The sequence below is a fragment of the Pleurodeles waltl genome, chromosome 3_1 (assembly GCF_031143425.1).
Source record: "Pleurodeles waltl isolate 20211129_DDA chromosome 3_1, aPleWal1.hap1.20221129, whole genome shotgun sequence".
Classification (NCBI taxonomy): Eukaryota; Metazoa; Chordata; class Amphibia; order Caudata; family Salamandridae; genus Pleurodeles; species Pleurodeles waltl.
Genome location: NC_090440.1, coordinates 1,776,518,688 through 1,776,539,903, shown reverse-complemented (window position 1 = coordinate 1,776,539,903; position 21,216 = coordinate 1,776,518,688). Strand labels below are relative to the sequence as shown.

The window sequence follows — 21,216 nt, the reverse complement described above, 5'->3', positions numbered from 1 at the left end:
AACAGGACCTGAGATGCCAAAAAGCTATGACATCACAGATCAGTTCGTTCAGAGAGCGTACCAGCATTCAGAGAAGCAGGGCTCATCTATCCCTCTCTGGGACAAAGGTAATCAAGTTTACCATTTAAAGAGAATAGATATTGGGAAAGTAGACTTAAGTGAATGGGCAAATGTTACTGATAGACATCCCTTGTTTTCTTTATCATAGATTTGCCATACGAGAACAAAGGTACGGGTGACTATAATGTACCCTAAAACACACCAAGATATTATAATCTACTCTTTTTCCCCTTTTCCTGTCACCCCTCTGCCTACCCTGTGCCACTAGTCAACTCTAAAATATATTTCCGGTCAGTCACTAGTTTTGCATTTTGCACCTTTTATTGACAGACATGCTATGAGAAATTTCCCTCCCCATTGCTTGCTAACACTGTCCTGACAAAGGCTGAGCTGTGCTAGCAGAAGGGCTGAAACTCATTATTGCGAGATAGGCTCATACACTTAATACTTTAACTATGTAATTAGATGTACTGAATATTATCCATGCTTCGCAGCACACTGGTTTGACTATAGTGATACTGAAGTGTTGTAGTTAAATGGCAATCGTATGTATGAGGTATGCCACACAAACATGGTCAGATATACTGCATGTGGCTTTTGTACTGAATGTATGCCTGTAGTGCACCTGAGGGCACAGAGTGGCACCTTTATTCCATGCAGTCAAATGCATGTGAAATAGTGAAGTTCAAAACCACTGTAAAACTGTAGCAGCCGCACAAACAGCATATTGTGAAGTCAGAAGCCCAGTAACCATTTGCAGTATGTTGAGGCTTGTGTTGATCTCTTTAGAGCCTGCAAAAGATAGCCTAAGGTATGTAACCAGTAACTAGAATCATCAACAATGTTACAAACAAATTGCAATTTGTAAGCCCAATTGCTAGTATTAGTAATCTTCTTGAAACAATTCCATTTGACGTCATACACAATAAAAATATGGCTGCAAGGCCAATGGGCATCTTTTTTGTGTGATTAATTTGATGATTCAAAATATTGAACCTTTCTGCACTGAAATATTCACTTATTTACCTGCTATACTGCCCTCTGCCAGGGCTATGGCAAGTAGCGTGGTAGAGTAGGGCTCGCACTCCTCAGTGCTCAAGTACCTTAATAACTTGATCCTCCCTGTGCCCGTCAGGTCCCAAAATTGAATGGCTACATTGTGCACTCACAGGCTGGTCCAGCACCACTGGCAAATGGGGAGGGACGAAATTTGACGTCACGTGCCCTGATAAAATGAGTACAATTGTCGTAACAGTGATTTTCATACAGATGCAGAAATGGAGCTTCGCATGTTGTGGGCAATGAGTGTCACGGGCAGGGCAACCTGGCTTTACATGATAAATAGCGATTGTGGGTATCAGCATGACAATTTGGTTTTACATCCTTGGGATGAACGTGAATACTGGAATGGCAATTGTGCTTTACAGGTTGAGGATCAATAAGGATTGCTGTGTGAAAAGGACATTTTGTATCCTGAGCAAGAGTTTTTGTAGACACTGGGATGACAGCGAGACATTATGCGCCTCAAAACATTGTAAGTAGTGGCAAGGCAATGCTGTTTTGCATGTGAGAGTTTAGAATAGATACATGAATAGAAATGGTGCTCAACATAGTAATTCTAGGTGGTCAATAGGAATTGTTGCATGCCAGTGGTGTTTTGTTTACCGGGTTTAATTTTAGATAGTGGAATGCAATAGTTCTTTACCTTATGGAGGTCATTGAGAAGAACACAAGGGCAGTAGCGCTTTACATTGCTGTGGAAATTGTGACATGGATATAGATGTAACTAACACAGGGGATAGGTTAACTATGTCTTAACAATCAGTAGCTAATGGGTAGTAAATAACCTGAACAGTGTCTTTGAACCCTGGATAACAGCCCTACTACCGTGACACAGTGAACAGTCATGATCTATTTGAGTGTCTGAGTTTTCCCAGAGTTCCATAGCTGTGCTCAACCTTTCTTGACCAACTGAAGGTAAAAGACTTCTCTCCATCTCTTGTCTCTAGTAGTGAATTCCTTAGGCTTTATCGGATCCTCTCACACTGGTCCCTGACATTCACAGGATAATGATACACACTCACCTTTACTCTCACAAGAGAAGTGACCATCTATTTTCAACTGCTTACAAATACTCCACTCAGATCTGTTGCCTTCACCGTGGCATCAGTACCTTTGCAGGGTTACCTGGACCTGCTCTCTCCAAGGTCCTATTGCATTTCCACTGTCAGACTTATTTTATCAACAAGAAAGCTTGACCACCATACTGCAACTTTCAGTGGTTCCCTATCAAGGTAAAAATCGAGTTTGAAATGACGGCCTGGTCTATAAAGCCCTACACATGAACAAACCTGGCTCTCTCTCCAAACTCCTCACGAAATAATGGTGCCTAAGACTGCTCCGCAGCAGAGACTCTGAAATTACTAAGATTAACAGCGGCTGAAGTGCAATGAGTACTTCACCTGTGCTGATGCATTCTTGTGGAACTGCCTCCCTGAGGATCAGTCTCTGCACAAAATAGTTCCTCCTGTCCTTGAGACAGCACTTAAAATGATTACTTCTTGTGTGGGGCATATTGTATCCAATGGGCATTAATTCTCATGCTGATAATACTTCAGCTTAGCTCATCAAGTTATAAAACCTCAAAAGAACATGAGACGAATGTTTAAGTAGGAAGCCAGTTTGAGCAAAGAAATGGGGTTAGCAGCAATGTGTCAGTGAGCACATACTTTATAGGATCTGACTGCAAACATGCACCCCATTTTGAAAATAATTAAACCAATAAGAAGTTTAGACAATACACGCAGAGATATTCTAATAAGAAGACAGGAGTGAACAAATATAAGGAAACTAGAGGATCAAGACAATGTTAACATGTTTCAAAGAGGGAAAGGACTATTGAAGATAAATTTAAAAACATACAGTTGAAGCACTTTGGAACATTTTAATGCAATGAGAGAAAATATGCTAAACGCGTGATTTAGAGTTTGGCAGACAGGTTACTCTGTCACAAACGTAATGGATATCATGTTCGCCTTATTACAAATTCTATATAGGATATAATGCACTTGTAATAGGACGGACTGGATATATGTCATGTTTGTAATGGAGAAACACATTTGCAAACCCTAAACCAGGGCCTCACTGGAAGTGAGTCATCAGGCTCATACATTGTAGTGGAGATGCTAATACAATTAGCTATACAAAAGATTATATAAATTCACTTTAAGCAAATGAGAGCCAGTGCTTAGGGAGAAATTGGAGTGGAACAGGATCTTGCTGAACAATGTGTGGTCTTTAGAGTCAGTTGTTATTTAGATCTTGGTCTGTGGTGGCCTTTGCCTCCATGACCAGCCTTATTGAGATTTTGATGTCTTTTGGGGGATGCCAACAGTGCATCTGTCCACTTGATAGATTCATTTTTGGTAAAAATAACCATCAAGTGAGACACTGATTATTTTTTTGGCCTTCTCCATATTTCTTTTTCAGAAATAGACCTCTAACGCTTGGATTTATTTCTAACCGAAATAATGTATCTGATAAGCATAGAGTTTTCTCCATGCCCCTGTAGTGGAGAATCATTATTTTTATTTTTTTTAACTACCCGATTGCTCTATGTCTCCTAGTGCAGACCTACACAGTCGGAACAAGCATCTGTGGCAGCAGTCTGTTTTGTTGTTCTATATAGCACAAACGAAACCCAAAGTCATTGGAGTGCTTTACATGAGCATCAGTTACGTTACACAAGGATACGTTAATTTTTTGTAGGCTCGGGGAGATTAAGTGATTTCCCCAGAATCACAGGATGTCGAACCGAGACTTGAACCTGGTTCCCCAGCTCCAAGATCGACAGCTCTGGCCATTACACTACATCCTCTCCCCTAATCTAATTATTAAAGTGTTAGGCCCTAAGATCAGAATGTGCTCTTTGTTTTACACTTTTTAGAAGATCATTAAGAAGAATGAGAAAAAATGGACCAGGAAGAGACAGTTTTATGAACTGCAGGATTATAAGATATTCCTTCCAGAGGTGAAGTCTCAGAGCTTTCCTTAAACTGATTGACATACAGTTTTCTTTCAGTTTGATGTCTCACTAATTTACTTTCTCCACTGCTTGCCAAGTTTGTAACGCTTACAGTCAATCTGTTTTCTCCAGAGTGTAGTAGAGTGGCATAGAGTAGATTGTTTAACAGAAGATTGAAGTGGCGTAGAGTGGAGGGGTGCAGGGTAGAGTGCAGTTGCGTAATGTGGCATAGAGTGTAATGGCTTAAAGTTGTATAGAGTGCAGAGGCATAGAGTGTAGTGGTGCAGAGTAGATTAGAATGACATACAGTGGATCAACAGAGAGTACAGGACCATAAAGCTGAGTGTTAGATTAAAGTGCATTGGCTTCCAGTGTATTGGCATAGAGTGCAATGGCGTAGAGTACAGTGGTGTTGTGCAGAGTGGATGATTGTCGTTGCCTAGACTTAAGTGATATAGAGCAGTGGTGTAGATTAGAGTGGTGTAGAGTGCACTGGCATAGAGTAGAGCGGTACAGGGTAGAGAAGAGGTGTGGTGTGGTGCAAAGTGCAATGGCCTGGAGTGGTGTAAATTGAAGTGGTGTGGTGTAGAGTAGTGTGGAGTATTCATGGTGTGGTAGCACACTACCATTACAGACAACACAAATGCAAGAGAAATGGCCATTACAATTTACACAGACATGTGTTTTACTAATAAAACTATACAGTGCACAGACGAAAATGTATGTGATTGTACCACCTAGTTTAATGATTCGTTTGATCATATTAAAGTACTTGTTTCCAACACACTTCAGAAATAATAAAAAAACAATTTGCTTCATTTCTGCTTCTATAAATCTGAGATATTCAGAAATACTTACACAGTTCATTTAAATGTTGTTGCATGGTAGAAATACTCTTTTCTACCCCCAGTATCCAGCAAGATTGTCATATAACTCCTGTCACTTTTAAGTCAGAGAAAGGACACGAGGCATGCACCCTTGTAAGACATCGCCTGACTTTTGACCTCGTTCTTTGAATGCACAGAAAATGTGATGAGATGAGAACAAGATTTAAAGGCCCCTTAACAGAAAGTGAGTTGAGGGAAGATTCAGAAAACGACGTTTAGGCAATGGGAGGGACAAACTGAGCCTAAAGCAAATAAAGCTTAAAAATGGAAAGCCACAAAGCTTGATGTACAAAGCCAAAGGCAATAAACAAGCAGAATGCATTCCTAACATCCACTTTCTGAGTCCTCAAGATTTCTTTAGCAAACCAGACAGCTGTGCTGTCTCGTAGGCAGCAACCTTTAAATGTACAGTTGTCACAATAATATAGAATCCCTGCTAATAAAGTTTATTAAGGATTGCCATATTGATAATCTTCTTCCTCAATGGTTTGCTTGGGTAGGTCACCAAAACCTAGCCTCCTATTTTAATCTGTGAGATTTGTTGTAACCAGGATACCTGCCTACAGGCTTTATTACAGTGCAATAACAATTTTCACTTAAAAGTCTATCCCCTTTTAACAATAAGTAAGGAAGGCCTACTTGCTTTGTCATAACTTTTCATATTAAACAGATCACACCTAAGTAACCTGACATAACTTTTTCCAGTGATTTGGTAGGCCTGTAACCTTTACCATTGATGTAGTACTGTACCAAACACATTATCTACTGAAGTACACTTAAACTGGCAACCATCATGCATACAGTTTAAAAAAGACAAATGTTTGCAAAATTACAGTTGACAAAACAATATTCATACCTCTCAACAGGGCCTAATGTGTAGGCTCCTATTTGTTCTGCATGTGATGTCTTCCCTCAGTGCTCTTAAGGGAATGCACAAACTTTAAGGATTCTTTGATTGGAGTCCTCATTGAGAGGAGGAGCTAATTAACTTGTGGGAATCCTGTATTATTTCTGGTGTTGTACCTTATGAAGAATAAATCATTTAAGAAAGATCTGCATTGGTATCCATTTCTTCTTCAAAACACCTAACAAGATCATCACAGTGCTAATCTTATACTCCCAGGGATTGTCAGAGTGGGTGACCAACATCAAAATCCTGCATACTATAGTAGTCTGTGAAGTTACATGTAACAAATACATGTCCAGATCTTGTAGCATAGTGGTAGAACAATTCACTATTAGAGGTCGATTGACTTTAACCAATGCTTTTCACAAAAACACAGGCCTACCACATTTATCATAATTTTTCTTAATAAACAGACCAGACCTACAGCTTCTGGAATAACTGATTCCTGCACATTAATCAAGCCTATAGCTGGCAACATTGCCTTGTCACCATAAACAAGCTCAGGCCTACTGTACTGACAGTAAGCTTTCCCACAGGTAAATACCAGACATGGAGTCATAAAACTACACATGTATACAAAATTACAGTTGGCAAAGCAAAATACTATCTCTCCTTGGAGTGCCTAATAAGGATTATCTTTGTGCATATTTTCTACCCCCCAGGATATGTTTGGGTGGGTCACCATCAGGAAAACCCTTGCCTACTACAGTAATCTGTGAGATTATATGTAACAAAATACCTACTTATAGGATTTAACACAATGTAATAGCGATTTGTTCTTAAAATTCTATTGCCTTTAACACGTTTTTCACAATTACTAGGTCTGTTTTGCTGCCTTTGACATATTGTTGTGACTTGAATTGTTGCTATCCATTCTCTCCTTAGTTATAAGTTCACTGCTGCCCAGCCAGTGTTTGAGGTCACGGAAGGTTGATGAGTGCCTGGTTGGTGTGAATGGTCAGTTGATGAGATTGGGCTGAGCAGCAAGGATGCTGCTCCTGGTGGGGCTTTACTTGTAACTAAGCTGAATAAATCTACACCTTACAACCTACAAAGGATCCACCTTTATTTATCACACATATCTTTTCATAATAAACCAATCAAACTTATGGAACCAGCATGACTCTTCCTATGGAACCGACAAGGCCTATGACCTTTACCATTGGATTTATATTATAGGCAACATTGGCCTATTCAAGTGCACAAAAACTGGTAACTGTCATGCATGCATGCAGCTATAAAATGAAAAATATATAGAAAAACTAAGTTTGCAAAACTTATACAACCTCTCGTAATAGATCCTAACAAGAAACATCACAGTGAAAACCGACATGGTTTCTCAGAGTGGGTGACTAATGCCAAAACCTTTGCAAACTACTGTCTGTGAGATTCCGTGTAACAAAATACCAGTCTGTAGCTCATAAAGTAGTGTGATGATAACCAACTCTTAAAGGTTTATTGGCTTTGGCAAGAAATTTCACAATAAATAAGCTCGACCAACTGCCTTTTACATACCATTTCATAAGAAGCAGATTGACCTATGACATGGGACATACTGTTTCCCAGTGCACCAATGAGGCCAATAGCTTGTCAGCAAAACGAGCTCAGACCTATAGTTTTGAGAGTAAGCTTTTCCACAAAGCTGCCACCAGGCACACAGTTATACAATTAGAAAGGCATATAAAGTCACAGTTGCATGAACACATTACTGTCTCTTAAGAGGTCCGAACAACGAATCTCACAGAGCAGATCTTCCATATCCATAGTCTGTCACAGGGGTAGCCAGCACCAAACCTTTTGACTACTACAGAAATCTATGAAATTTCATAAAACTAAAAACCCATAAGTAGGCTTTGATATAAGAGTAATAACAATTCACCTGTAAATGTATATTGATTTTGATATGCATTTCACAATAAACATGTCTACACTAGTTCCTTTATCTGAACATTTCATAACAATCAGATCAGGCCTATAGCATGATCATTGACTTGTCACCATGACCAGCTCAGTCCTGCTGCGTTGAGTATAAGCTTTACCACAAGCCGAAAAGTGCAATACAAGCAGCGGTTTTAGTGGAATCAAATCCTGTATCCAAGGAAGCAAACGTTTGTGGAGGCTTAGGAACTCTCTCAGTAGTACTCTGCTAGATCTTTTTTGTTGATCACATGAGGTCACGTGACAGCTGCGCTGTCAGGCCATATCTAAAATCCACTTAGATTAGTATAGCCCTGGGCATCCCACACGGCTCTTAATGGCACAACCATTCTGAATTCTAAAGTTAATGATGGAAGCGTATGGTGATGGAACTAGAAAACCGCAGTACATTCCTCATGACCACCCTCCTCCCATCCGTGCTGTTTCCAGAGTAAATATCATAAATGATCTACTTACCGAAGAACACAATCTAACAGAATCACAGTGCCATGTGCTGCCACCGAAATTTCACAATCTTTCCCATTGTAAGCTTGAAACTTTTTGCATGTTATTGAGACTTCTCTTTGCAGCCATTCTGCTGCTGGATCAGGCATCTGGATAAACAAAATAACTGGAGCGGCGTGGAGGTGAAGCACTATTTCTGTGGTAGCACACATCTGTCCAATCACAACGTACTCTTGTCCACCAACATGTGGGCAAAACCTCTCTCTGTAGTACTCCCTGCAATAGTCCTATATCAGTAGGTTGATCACATAAGCCATGGTGACACCTGCGCTATATGCCAGATCTAAAAATATGGAGAGAATTTTATGACTTTACTCAGTTGTTTTACTGTGCGCACCTCTATACAAGGTTTGCTGCTGTGGATAAATATCGCTCCTGTATAAAGCGCTAGCCAGCGAACTATTAGAATATTTCATTAGTTCACTTTCAGAACTATCTGTAAACCATAATAACGTTGCCTGTGTGTAAAGGTTTTCCGTGAAGTTGCACCGTTGGGGTCTTTTTTCTTGCATTTAATTGGAAGAAATTCTCAACGGAGCCCCATTCTACGATAATCGCCGGGATCTTAATTTGGGATTAATGTGAAAACACTTTACACGGAAACCCTTTGTAGCTAGTACAACGTCTGTTCCTATCCGAACTAGTTACAGCTTTTGCAGAGTTCTGATATGAGGCGACTTGTCTTTGTCTGATCCATTGTGTTGGTGTCTCTAGAAATGCCTTTAAATCCCTAACCCTCTGTAATGCTGTTTCTAAACAAATTACAGGTTTCACAAATGTTCTTGACCTCATGCTCTTTACAACAAGCTTTTGGCTACTCGTTTATACTTTTGCCACATTCAAAAAAAAATCATAGGAGATGTCTTTATCAAATTTCGTCCACTTTTGAGCGTTGGTCATTGTGTTTAAACTAGATCGTTTTGTACTATCTATTCTAGATGTTTATTGGCTTAGAAAAATGTAATGATAATTATCTAATAGCACACTGTCTTACAATCGTGCAATATGAACATATTGTATTTTTTCAAAAAACATTGTGGGCACAGAAATCCCTTACCTCGAGCCCCTGGGAGATTGTTGTATTTACCGACTTTTCCCTTAAAACTCACTCCCAGCTACCAGACCCCTTAGAACAGTGCTTAATTTGTGCTTGTGGTTTCCAGTGCAATGCACCAGCACATATTTTTGAGGGTCTGAACTTTTTTTCTGCCTCAAGCATTTACTGCGAGCAAAAGGCACATACAGGAAAGACGGAGGAAGAGAAAAGCAAAGCATCATCACAGTGGGAGAAAGCTGCAAGCGTGAGCTGAAGGGGCAGGGAGTGACAGTAAGTGGATTGAAGAGACCCGAGATGGCTTCAGGATGACACTGCCTCAGTATTTGTACTTGCATATTTAATTGCAGAAGCCGCGTGTTTCAGGAGGGCTTTGGGTACCGGCACGTTTTTATTTACAAATTAAGCACTGCTTTAGAAAGAGAGGGAAAACAGAAAAAAATTAGCTACAAAGTAGGAAATAATGCACAAGACTTGCGTTTTTTTGGAGACAGTGGGTAAATATCGGCTTTGCTTTCATGAGTCTATATACAGAGACAGATGGAAATATCGCCATGGACTGCTTGAACAAAGTTGAAAAGTCTGAAACAGCGACTATGCGTGACATATCTGCAGGGGGGAGAATGCTTGAAAGTCACCAAGAGGTGGGAGCGTGTGCTGAAAAACTGAAGGGTACCTTAAGAAAGTAGGATTGAACATCCAATAGCAACCGTAAGGAACTCAATTTGGCTCTGCTTAAAATCTGAAAATTAGGCATAGATTGTATTAACATTCGGTCTATCATTACTTAATCAGCAATTGTTGCTCCAGTCCCATGACTATACCCCACATGTAAAATGAAAGAATTTTAGCTGTGGCCTTCTTCCCAAATACGGCTGTCACCTGTTGGTAATAGAAATGGAGTAAACGTGAAATAAAAATATCTGCACCTTACTTCCCATTCCAACGTGAGAAAGTCTTAATTGGTAGCTAAAATCATACAGCAAAAAATGACAGGCTTAATAGTTTTTCTCTGGAGCAATTTTATCACCGGCTATTCCCACAATTGCAGAAAGCAGGCCAGGGGAAAAAGTATGTATGTAAAGAGTGCTGTTTGTTTTTTTCATCACATTAATCCTGTTCTTTTTTGCTTATTTAACTGTTTCTGGTCTCTTGAATAATTCTACTGTGATTTAATCCTGTTGAATATCTTTCTAATCTCTTGATAAACATATATATTTATCCTTTATTTGCAGGTAAATGAATTGCAGAATTTAACAAGTGCTGAGGTCATAGTACCTCGAGATCAGATACCTGACGAAAACGAAGAAGTCATTGTTAAAATATTAGGACACTTTTTTGCCAGTCAGGTAAACACATTTTTGTTCAGAATGTAATATTGTGAGTGGGCTACAGTTGGATTTATTTGTAGCGTTTTGTAATTCCTAATGAGGAAAGTAGAACCATAGTTTTTTTTGCACATTGGACTTCCAAGGACTAATTTTAGTGCTTCTAAACAGTTTCCTGTAAATAATATCTACATTTTGAGTTTAGATTTTGCAAGCATGAAAGGATCCTGAATCTACATTGATTGATGAACTGGTTACAACACTGAATATTGCTTCATTACAATCTTAGAAACGCCCTAGGCTGTTCTGAAGACTCTTTTTGCTCTTCGGATGTTACCATGTTGTGAATTGTTAAGCATTTTCAAGAGACATAATATAATCTTTCAGCTAGAACTAAAGAGCCATTTCGGAATTGCCCTTGTTTGACACGACAACAAGACACCTTTACAGCACATACGTAACACTAACTCATCTGCCTACTTCCACTCACAAATTTGTTTTCTTTCCGACTTTACTTGATGTATCAACACAAGGATTTATCCATTGGCAGCCTCTAGCCTTTGAGAATTCAGTAAAGAAAATTAGATTTTTCCTACTACTCTTTCTTCCTACACTCGCATACAGTGACCTTGAACAAATTACAGTCACACAGACTTGCCTTTGGTGATGTGCTTTCATAGTATGGATCTTAAGTGTCATAATCATCATTTTCTTTGTCTCCTTGTATCTGGATCCACAAGATTCAAAATCATGCAACCTAGTCTGTGGTCATTGCTGTCACGAGTATTGTTAATAACCTTCAGAATCATCTTTACTTCAATAACATTAGCTTATATCTCATTATGTGATAGTTCTCTGATAGTGTCTCCTGACCTGTTTTGGCCAGGTAAAACACTCCCCGCGCGCACAGCACCACCAAGCCTTGCACGTGTCTCCCCCTCCCCGCCCTCGCTGCTCCAAGGGATCGAGGCCCTCCTGCTGCTCAGTCCATTCTTCTGCGATCTTTTTCCTACCTGCATTCTTGCATTTCTTGTATTTCTTGCATTTCTTTTTCTGCTTTCCTCTGCTTTTTTTCACTTTTGTCTTGTTCACTTTTTTCACTTTTTTGGCCTTTTGCCTTTTTTCACTTTCCCCCCGTTCTGTGCCTTTTTTTCCCGCTCCCCCGCCCGCCCGCACCTCCCAGCTGCTCCTCCCTCCCCCTCCCTTCTTAATGGTGGTCGCTGCACGCTAAGGTGAGTGGCTCCTGACCTGTTTTGGCCAGGTAAAACACTCCCCGCGCGCACAGCACCACCAAGCCTTGCCCGTGTCTCCCACCCTCGCTGCTCCAAGGGATCGAGGCCCTCCTGGACCTGGATCCGCCCTGGTGAGCACTAGAGTGTCTTCTCTGACTCTCCGCTGCTCTGTCCTTTCTTCTGCGATCTTTTTCCTACCTGCATTCTTGCATTTCTTGTATTTCTTGCATTTCTTCTTCTGCTTTCCTCTGCCTTTTTTCACTTTTGTCTTTATCACTTTTTTCACTTTTTGGCCTTTTGCCTTTTTTCACTTTTCCATCTGTTCTGTGCCTTTTTTTCCCCGCTCTCTCCCCACCCCCCCGCACCCCATTCGCCCGTGCCTCCCAGCTGCTCTCCCCTCAATTCTTAATGGCAGTCGCGCGCAGCTGGTGCGCCGCTGGCATTCCGGAGGCACACCAGAGGCAAGTCCGTCCGCGCCTGGACCACGCCCAGCGCCAGAACCCCTGGACCCCGCAACAGCCACACCTGGACGACTCCCTCAACTCCGCCGAACTCCTACACTTTCAAATCCACACCGACCCCAACACCACCCTCAGAGGAACGCTCATCTACAGACCTCCTGGACCCAGGGCACTGTTCAGCAACGCCATCGCCGACCTTGCCAGCACCCACGCACTCGCCTCCACGGACTACATCCTCCTCGGGGACCTAGACTTCCACCTCGAAAACAATAACGACATCAACTCCACCACCCTGATCGCCAACCTCGGCCTCAGACAGCTTGTCAACGCACCCACCCACACCGCCGGACACACTCTAGACCCCATCTTCTCCACAGGCAACCATGTCACCTTCAATCGCACCACCGAACTCTACTGGACCGATCACCTTCACCAATTTCACCTTCAAGAAACAAACCAGACACAACCACACCGAGCAACCACCCCGCTGTCACTGGAGCAAAATCACCGAAGACCAGCTGACCAAACGCCCTAGCCCAGAAACCGCCCACCAACCCCTCCGACCCTGACATCGCTGCCCACAACCTCAGGATATGGATCAAAGACGCGCCAACCGTCTCGCACCACTCAAGAAACCCCCCCAACAACCAAACCAACAGAAAAGCCACCTGGTTCACCAACGACCTCCAAGCCTCCAAACGCAACTGCCGTAAACTCAAGAAGAAATAGCTCAACGAACGCACACCCGACAGCCACACAGCACTTAAAGACGCCACACGCAGTCACCACCAACTCCTCAGGCTAGCAAAGAGATCCTCCTTCAAAACTCGCCTGGAAAACAACGCTCACGACTGCAAAGAACTCTTCAACATTGTGAAGGAGCTCTCCAACCCCAGCGTCACCATCAATGACATCCCCGCTCCCAAGAACTGTGCGACGCCCTAGCCACCGCTTTCCACCAAAAGATCGCTGACATCCACGACAGCTTCAACACACCTACTACCCCTAACACGCCTGTCTCCCCCTCCACGACCTCCACCCACACCGACCGCCTGACCTCCTGGACCAGCATCAACGGCGACGAAACTCGCAAGACCATGAATTCCATCCACTCCGGTTCACCGTCAGACCCGTGCCCACACCACATATTCAACAAAGCAGACACAGCCATCGCACCACACCTACGGAAGGTCATCAACCTCTCCTTCGAAACAGCAAGATTCTCGGAGAGCTGGAAACACTCCGAAATCAACGCTCTACTCAAAAAACCAAAGGCGGACCCCAAAGACCTGAAGAACTTCCGGTCCATCTCCTTGCTCCCATTCCCGGCGAAAGTCATTGAGAAAATCGTCGACACACAACTCACCCGATACCTCGAAGATAACAACATCCTCGACCCCTCTCAGTCCGGATTCAGACGGAACCACAGCACAGAGACCGCTCTCCTCGCCGCCCCAGGTGACATCAGAAGCAAACTCGACAATGGAGAAACATCAGCCCTCATCCTCCTAGACCTGTCAGCTGCCTTCGACACAGTCTGCCACCACACTCTGAAAATCCGCCTCCATGAAGCAAGGATCCAAGAGAAAGCCCTCAATTGGACCACATCCTTCCTCTCCGGAAGAACCCAGAGAGTCCGCCTCTCCCCTTTCCCAATCCGAAGCCACCAACATCATCTGCGGCGTACCCCAAGGCTCATCCCTCAGCCCGACGCTGTTCAACATCTACATGGCCCCCCTCGCACAAATGGCCCGCCAACACAACCTCAACATCATCGCCGACGACCCCCAACTCATCCTCTCCCTCACCATGGACCCACACACTGCCAAAACCAACCTCCATGAGGGCTTGAAGGCCGTTGCTGACTGGATGAGAGGCAGCCGGCTGAAACTGAACTAGGACAAAACAGAGGTCTCATCCTTAGGTCCATCCCCTCCACCTCGGACGACTCGTGGTGGCCAGCCTCACTGGGTACCCCTCCAGCGCCAACTGACCACGCGCGCAACCTTGGCTTCATACTCGACTCATCCCTCTCCATGTCAAAGCAGGTCAACGCCATCTCCTCCTCCTGCTACAACACCCTCTGCATGCTCCGCAGAGTCTACAAATGGATCCCAACCGAAACAAGAAAAACAGTAACTCAGGCCCTTGTCAGCAGCAGGCACGACTACGGCAACGTACTCTGCGCAGGCATCCCGTCCAAACACCTGCAACGCCTCCAACGCATCCAAAACACCTCCTCCCGACTCATCCTCAACATTCCCCGCCGCAGCCACATCACCCCCCACCTGAGAGACCTGCACTGGCTCACCGTCGACAAGAGGATCACCTTCAAACTCCTCACTCACGCACACAAAGCACTCCACAACACCAGACCAGCCTACCTTAACAACAGACTCAGCTTCTACACCCCACCCGACAACTCCGCTCTTCCAACCTCGCCCTCGCCTCCATCCCCCGCATCCGACGCAAATCCTCCGGCGGCAGATCTTTTTCCTACCTCACCGCTAAGAGCTGGAATACCCTCCCGTCTGACCTTGGACAGATCCAGGACCTGCTCACCTTCCGAAGACACCTCAAGACCTGGCTCTTCGAACAGTAGCAGCCCCCGCCCCCCTCCCCAGCGCCTTGAAACCCTCACGTGTATGTGGTGCGCTTTATAAATATACTGATTGATTGATTGATTCTATACAACTGAACATCTGCATTCGGGGCCTGGACCAATACCGCGCCTCCCCAGCTTTCCGGGAGCAGCAGCGACCCCCACTCAAATTAAAGAGTTTGATGAGTCCATGCGTCTGATTTTGGAGGGGCTGTGTAAGGAAATGCCTCCTTGGCATGGTTACCCCCTGACTTTTTGCCTTTGCTGATGCTATGTTTTGAATTGAAAGTGTGCTGAGGCCTGCTAACCAGGCCCCAGCACCAGTGTTCTTTCCCTAACCTGTACTTTTGATTCCACAATTGGCACACCCTGGCCTCCAGATAAGTCCCTTGTAACTGGTACCTCTGGTACCAAGGGCCCTGATGCCAGGGAAGGTCTCTAAGGGCTGCAGCATGTATTGTGCCACCCTAGAGACCCCTCACTCAGCACAGACACACTGCTTACCAGCTTGTGTGTGCTAGTGAGAACAAACTGAGTACGTCGACATGGCACTCCCCTCAGGGTGCCATGCCAGCCTCTCACTGCCTATGCAGTATAGGTAAGACACCCCTCTAGCAGGCCTTACAGCCCTAAGGCAGGGTGCACTATACCATAGGTGAGGGCACCAGTGCATGAGCGCTGTGCCCCTACAGTGTCTAAGCAAAACCTTAGACATTGTAAGTGCAGGGTAGCCATAAGAGTATATGGTCTGGGAGTCTGTCAAACACGAACTCCACAGCACCATAATGGCTACACTGAAAACTGGGAAGTTTGGTATCAAACTTCTCAGCACAATAAATGCACACTGATGCCAGTGTACATTTTATTGTAAAATACACCACAGAGGGCACCTTAGAGGCGCCCCCTGAAACTTAACCGACTATCTGTGTAGGCTGACTGGTTCCAGCAGCCTGCCACACTAGAGACATGTTGCTGGCCCCATGGGGAGAGTGCCTTTGTCACTCTGAGGCCAGTAACAAAGCCTGCACTGGGTGGAGATGCTAACACCTCCCCCAGGCAGGAGCTGTAACACCTGGCGGTGAGCCTCAAAGGCTCACCCCTTTGTCACAGCACCGCAGGACACTCCAGCTAGTGGAGTTGCCCGCCCCCTCCGGCCCCGGCCCCCACTTTTGGCGGCAAGGCCGGAGAAAATAATGAGAATAACAAGGAGGAGTCACTTGCCAGTCAGGACAGCTCCTAAGGTGTCCTGAGCTGAGGTGACTCTAACTTTTAGAAATCCTCCATCTTGCAGTTGGAGGATTCCCCCAATAGGATTAGGGATGTGACCCCCTCCCCTTGGGAGGAGGCACAAAGAGGGTGTACTCACCCTCAGGGCTAGTAGCCATTGGCTACTAACCCCCCAGACCTAAACACGCCCTTAAATTTAGTATTTAAGGGCTCTCCCTGAACCTAGAAATTAGATTCCTGCAACTACAAGAAGAAGGACTGCTGAGCTGAAAGACCCCTGCAGAGGAAGACCAGAAGACACCAACTGCCTTGGCCCCAGACTTACCGGCCTGTCTCCTGCCTTCCAAAGAAACCTGCTCCAGCGACGCTTTCCAAGGGACCAGCGACCTCGGAATCCTCTGAGGACTGCCCTGCTTCGAAAAGGACAAGAAACTCCCGAGGACAGCGGCACTGCTCCAAAAGAACTGCAACTTTGTTACAAGGAGCAGATTTAAAGACCCCTGCAACTCCCCGCAAGAAGCGTGAGACTTGCAACATTGCACCCGGCGACCCCGACTCGACTGGTGGAGAACAACCAACTCAGGGAGGACCCTCCGGCGACTCTACGACTGTGAGTAACCAAAGTTGTCCCCCCTGAGCCCCCACAGCGACGCCTGCAGAGGGAATCCCCAGGCTCCCCCTGACCGCGACTGTCTGAACTCCATTTCCCGACGGCTGGAAAAGACCCTGCACCCGCAGCCCCCAGCCCCCAAAGAAACGGAACTTCTGTGCAGGAGTGACCCCCAGGAGGCCCTCTCCCCTGCCCAGGTGGTGGCTACCCCGAGGAGCCCCCCCCTTGCCTGCCTGCGACGCTGAAGAGATCCCTTGATCTCTCATTGACTTCCATTGAAAACCCGACGCGTGTTTGCACACTGCACCCGGCCGCCCCCGCGCTGCTGAGGGTGTACTTTCTGTGCTGACTTGTGTCCCCCCTGGTGCCCTACAAAACCCCCCTGGTCTGCCCTCCGAAGACGCGGGTACTTACCTGCTGGCAGACTGGAACCGGGGCACCCCCTTCTCTCCATTGAAGCCTATGTGTTTTGGTCACCTCTTTGACCTTTGCACCTGACCGGCCCTGAGCTGCTGGTGTGATAACTTTGGGGTTGCTCTGCACCCCCAACGGTGGGCTACCTTGGACCAAAAACTGAAAACTGTAAGTGACTTACTTACCTGTGAAAACTAACAATAACTTACCTCCCCCAGGAACTGTGAAAATTGCAGTGTCCACTTTTAAAACAGCATATTGTGTTTTATGTGAAAAGTATACATGCTAAAGTAATGATTCAAAGTTCATAAAGTACTTACCTGCAATACCTTTCAAAGGAGCTATTACATGTAAAATTTGAACCTGTGGTTCTTAAAATAAACTAAGAAAAGATATTTTTCTATAACAAAACCTATTGGCTGGATTTGTCTCTGAGTGTGTGTACCTCATTTATTGCCTATGTGTATGTACAACAAATGCTTAACACTACTCCTTGGATAAGCCTACTGCTCGACCACACTACCACAAAATAGAGTATTAGTATTATCTCTTTTTACCACTATTTTACCTCTAAGGGGAACCCTTGTACTCTGTGCATGCTATTCCTTACTTTGAAATAGCACATACAGAGCCAACTTCCTACATTGGTGGATCAGCGGTGGGGTACAAGACTTTGCATTTGCTGGACTACTCAGCCAATACCTGATCACACGACAAATTCCAAAATTGTCATTAGAAATTGATTTTTGCAATTTGAAAAGTTTTCTAAATTCTTTAAAGTCCTGCTAGGGCCTTGTGTTAGTCCCTGTTAGCATTTCTTTTAGAGTTTAAAAGTTTGTAAAAGTTTGAATTAGATTCTAGAACTAGTTTTAGATTCTTAAAAGCATTCCAACTTTTAGAAGAATAATGTCTAGTACAGAGATGAATGTGGTGGAACTCGACACCACACCTTACCTCCATCTCCAGATGAAAGAGCTAAGGTCACTCTGTAACATAAGAAAAATAACAATGGGCTCCAGACCTACCAAAGTACAGCTCCAGGAGCTGTTGGCAGAGTATGATAGAGCCAACCCCTCTGTGGATAACACAGAGGAGGATGATAGTGAACTGGAGGAAGAATCCCTTCCACCAGTCCTATCTAGGGAGAACAGGGCTTCTCAAGCCCTGACTCCAAAACTAATAGTCAGAGATGCTGGCTCCCTCACAGGAGGGTCCAGCCTCTCTGAAATCACTGAGGATAACTCCAGTGAAGAGGACATCCAGTTAGCCCGGATGGCCAAAAGATTGGCTTTGGAAAAACAGATCCTAGCCATAGAAAGGGAAAGACAAGAGATGGGCCTAGGACCCATCAATGGTGGCAGCAACCTAAATAGGGTCAGAGATTCTCCTGACAGGTTGAAAATCCCCAAAGGGATTGTAACAAAATATGAAGATGGTGATGACATCACCAAATGGTTCACAGCTTTTGAGAGGGCTTGTGAAACCAGAAAAGTGAACAAATCTCACTGGGGTGCTCTCCTTTGGGAAATGTTCACAGGAAAGTGTAGGGATAGACTCCTCACACTCTCTAAAAAAGATGCAGAATCTTATGACCTCATGAAGGGTACCCTGATTGAGGGCTTTGGATTCTCCACTGAGGAGTATAGGATTAGATTCAGGGGGGCTCAAAAATCCTCGAGCCAGACCTGGGTTGACTTTGTAGACTACTCAGTAAAAACACTAGATGGTTGGATTCAAGGCAATGGTGTAAATGATTATGATGGGCTGTACAATTTATTTGTGAAAGAACACCTATTAAGTAATTGTTTCAATGATAAACTGCATCAGCATCTGGTGGACCTAGGACCAATTTCTCCCCAAGAATTGGGAAAGAAGGCGGACCATTGGGTCAAGACTAGGGTGTCCAAAACTTCCACAGGGGGTGACCAAAAGAAAGGGGTCACAAAACCTCCCCAGGGGAAAGGTGGTGAGACAGCCAAAAACAAAGATAGTATAGAGTCTTCTACAGGCCCCCAAAAACCTGCACAGGAGGGTGGGCCCAGAGCCTCTTCACAAAACAATTCTGGGTACAAGGGTAAAAACTTTGATCCCAAAAAGGCCTGGTGTGGTAACTGTAGTCAGTCTGGACACCAAACTGGAGACAAGGCCTGTCCCAAGAAAGATACCACTTCTAACTCCCATCCAGCTAAAACTGGAATGGCCAGTCTCCAAGTGGGATCAACAGTGTGCCCAGAGCAAATCAGGTGTCACACTGAAGCTACATTAGTCTCTGAGGGTGGGGTGGATTTAGCCACACTGGCTGCCTGGCCCCCTAACATGCAAAAATACAGGCAGCAACTCTTAATTAATGGGACAAGTGTAGAGGGCCTGAGGGATACAGGTGCCAGTGTCACCATGGTGACAGAGAAACTGGTTTCCCCTGGCCAATACCTGACTGGACAAACCTATCCAGTCACCAATGCTGACAATCAGACTAAAGTACATCCCATGGCAATGGTAACTTTAGAGTGGGGAGGGGTCAATGGCCTGAAACAGGTGGTGGTCTCCTCAAATATCCCAGTAGACTGTTTGCTTGGAAACGACCTGGAGTCCTCAGCATGGACTGAGGTAGAACTGAAAACCCATGCAGCCATGCTGGGTATCCCTGAACTGGTGTGTGTCAAGACTAGGGCACAGTGCAAGGCACAGGATGAAAAAGTAGAGCTGGAGTCTGGAAAAATGGCCCAGCCTACCAAGAGAAAAGGAAAGTCAGCTGGGAAACCAGCTGCAACACAACACCAAAAAGAGAACCTCTCTTCTCAGGAAGAAGTTCTGCCCTCTGAGGGAACTGAGCCTATGGAGCTGGAACCTTATCAGGTTGAGCTCTTGGGCCCAGGGGGACCCTCAAGGGAAGAGTTGTGTAAGGGACAAGAAACCTGTCCCTCTCTTGAAGGCCTTAGGCAGCAAGCTGCTGAAGAGTCCAAAGGCAAGAAAAATGGAACACATAGGGTCTATTGGGAAGATGGACTCCTGTACACTGAGGCAAGAGATCCCAAACCTGGTGCCACTAGGAGAGTGGTAGTGCCTCAGGGTTTCAGAGAGTTTATTCTGACCTTAGCCCATGATATTCCCCTTGCTGGGCATTTGGGACAAACCAAGACGTGGGAGAGGTTAGTCAACCACTTCTACTGGCCCAATATGTCCCAGAAGGTTAAGGAGTTTTGCCTCTCCTGCCCCACCTGTCAAGCCAGTGGTAAGACAGGTGGGCATCCAAAGGCCCCCCTCATTCCACTTCCAGTGGTGGGGGTCCCCTTTGAAAGAGTGGGGGTGGACATAGTTGGTCCACTAGAACCTCCCACAGCCTCAGGAAATATGTATATCCTAGTAGTAGTGGATCATGCTACTAGGTATCCTGAAGCTATTCCCCTTAGGTCGACTACTGCCCCTGCAGTAGCCAAGGCCCTCATTGGTATCTTTACCAGAGTGGGCTTCCCTAAGGAGGTGGTGTCTGACAGAGGTACCAACTTCATGTCAGCATACCTAAAACACATGTGGAATGAGTGTGGAGTGACTTATAAGTTCACTACACCATATCATCCACAAACTAATGGCCTTGTTGAGAGATTCAACAAGACATTAAAGGGCATGATCATGGGGCTCCCAGAAAAACTCAAAAGGAGATGGGATGTCCTCTTGCCATGTCTGCTTTTCACTTACAGAGAGGTCCCTCAGAAGGGAGTAGGATTCTCACCCTTTGAACTTCTGTTTGGCCACCCTGTAAGGGGACCACTTGCTCTTGTTAAAGAAGGCTGGGAGAGACCTCTTCATGAGCCTAAACAAGACATAGTGGACTATGTACTTGGCCTTCGCTCAAGAATGGCAGAGTACATGGAAAAGGCAAGTAAAAACCTTGAGGCCAGCCAACAACTCCAGAAGTTGTGGTATGACCAAAAGGCTGCACTGGTTGAATTTCAACCAGGGCAGAAAGT

General features: G+C 44.9%; 1 protein-coding gene across 1 annotated transcript in view; it reads left to right on the top strand.

Annotated features, from left to right (window-relative positions):
• Positions 1 to 21,216, top strand: part of IGF2BP2 (insulin like growth factor 2 mRNA binding protein 2) — a 479,778-nt gene that overhangs the window by 416,911 nt on the left and 41,651 nt on the right. Inside the window, exon 15 of the mRNA XM_069225797.1 lies at positions 10,610 to 10,723. Within this exon, the coding sequence (XP_069081898.1) occupies positions 10,610 to 10,723 (114 nt within the window). The remainder of the gene's footprint in view (positions 1 to 10,609; positions 10,724 to 21,216) is intronic.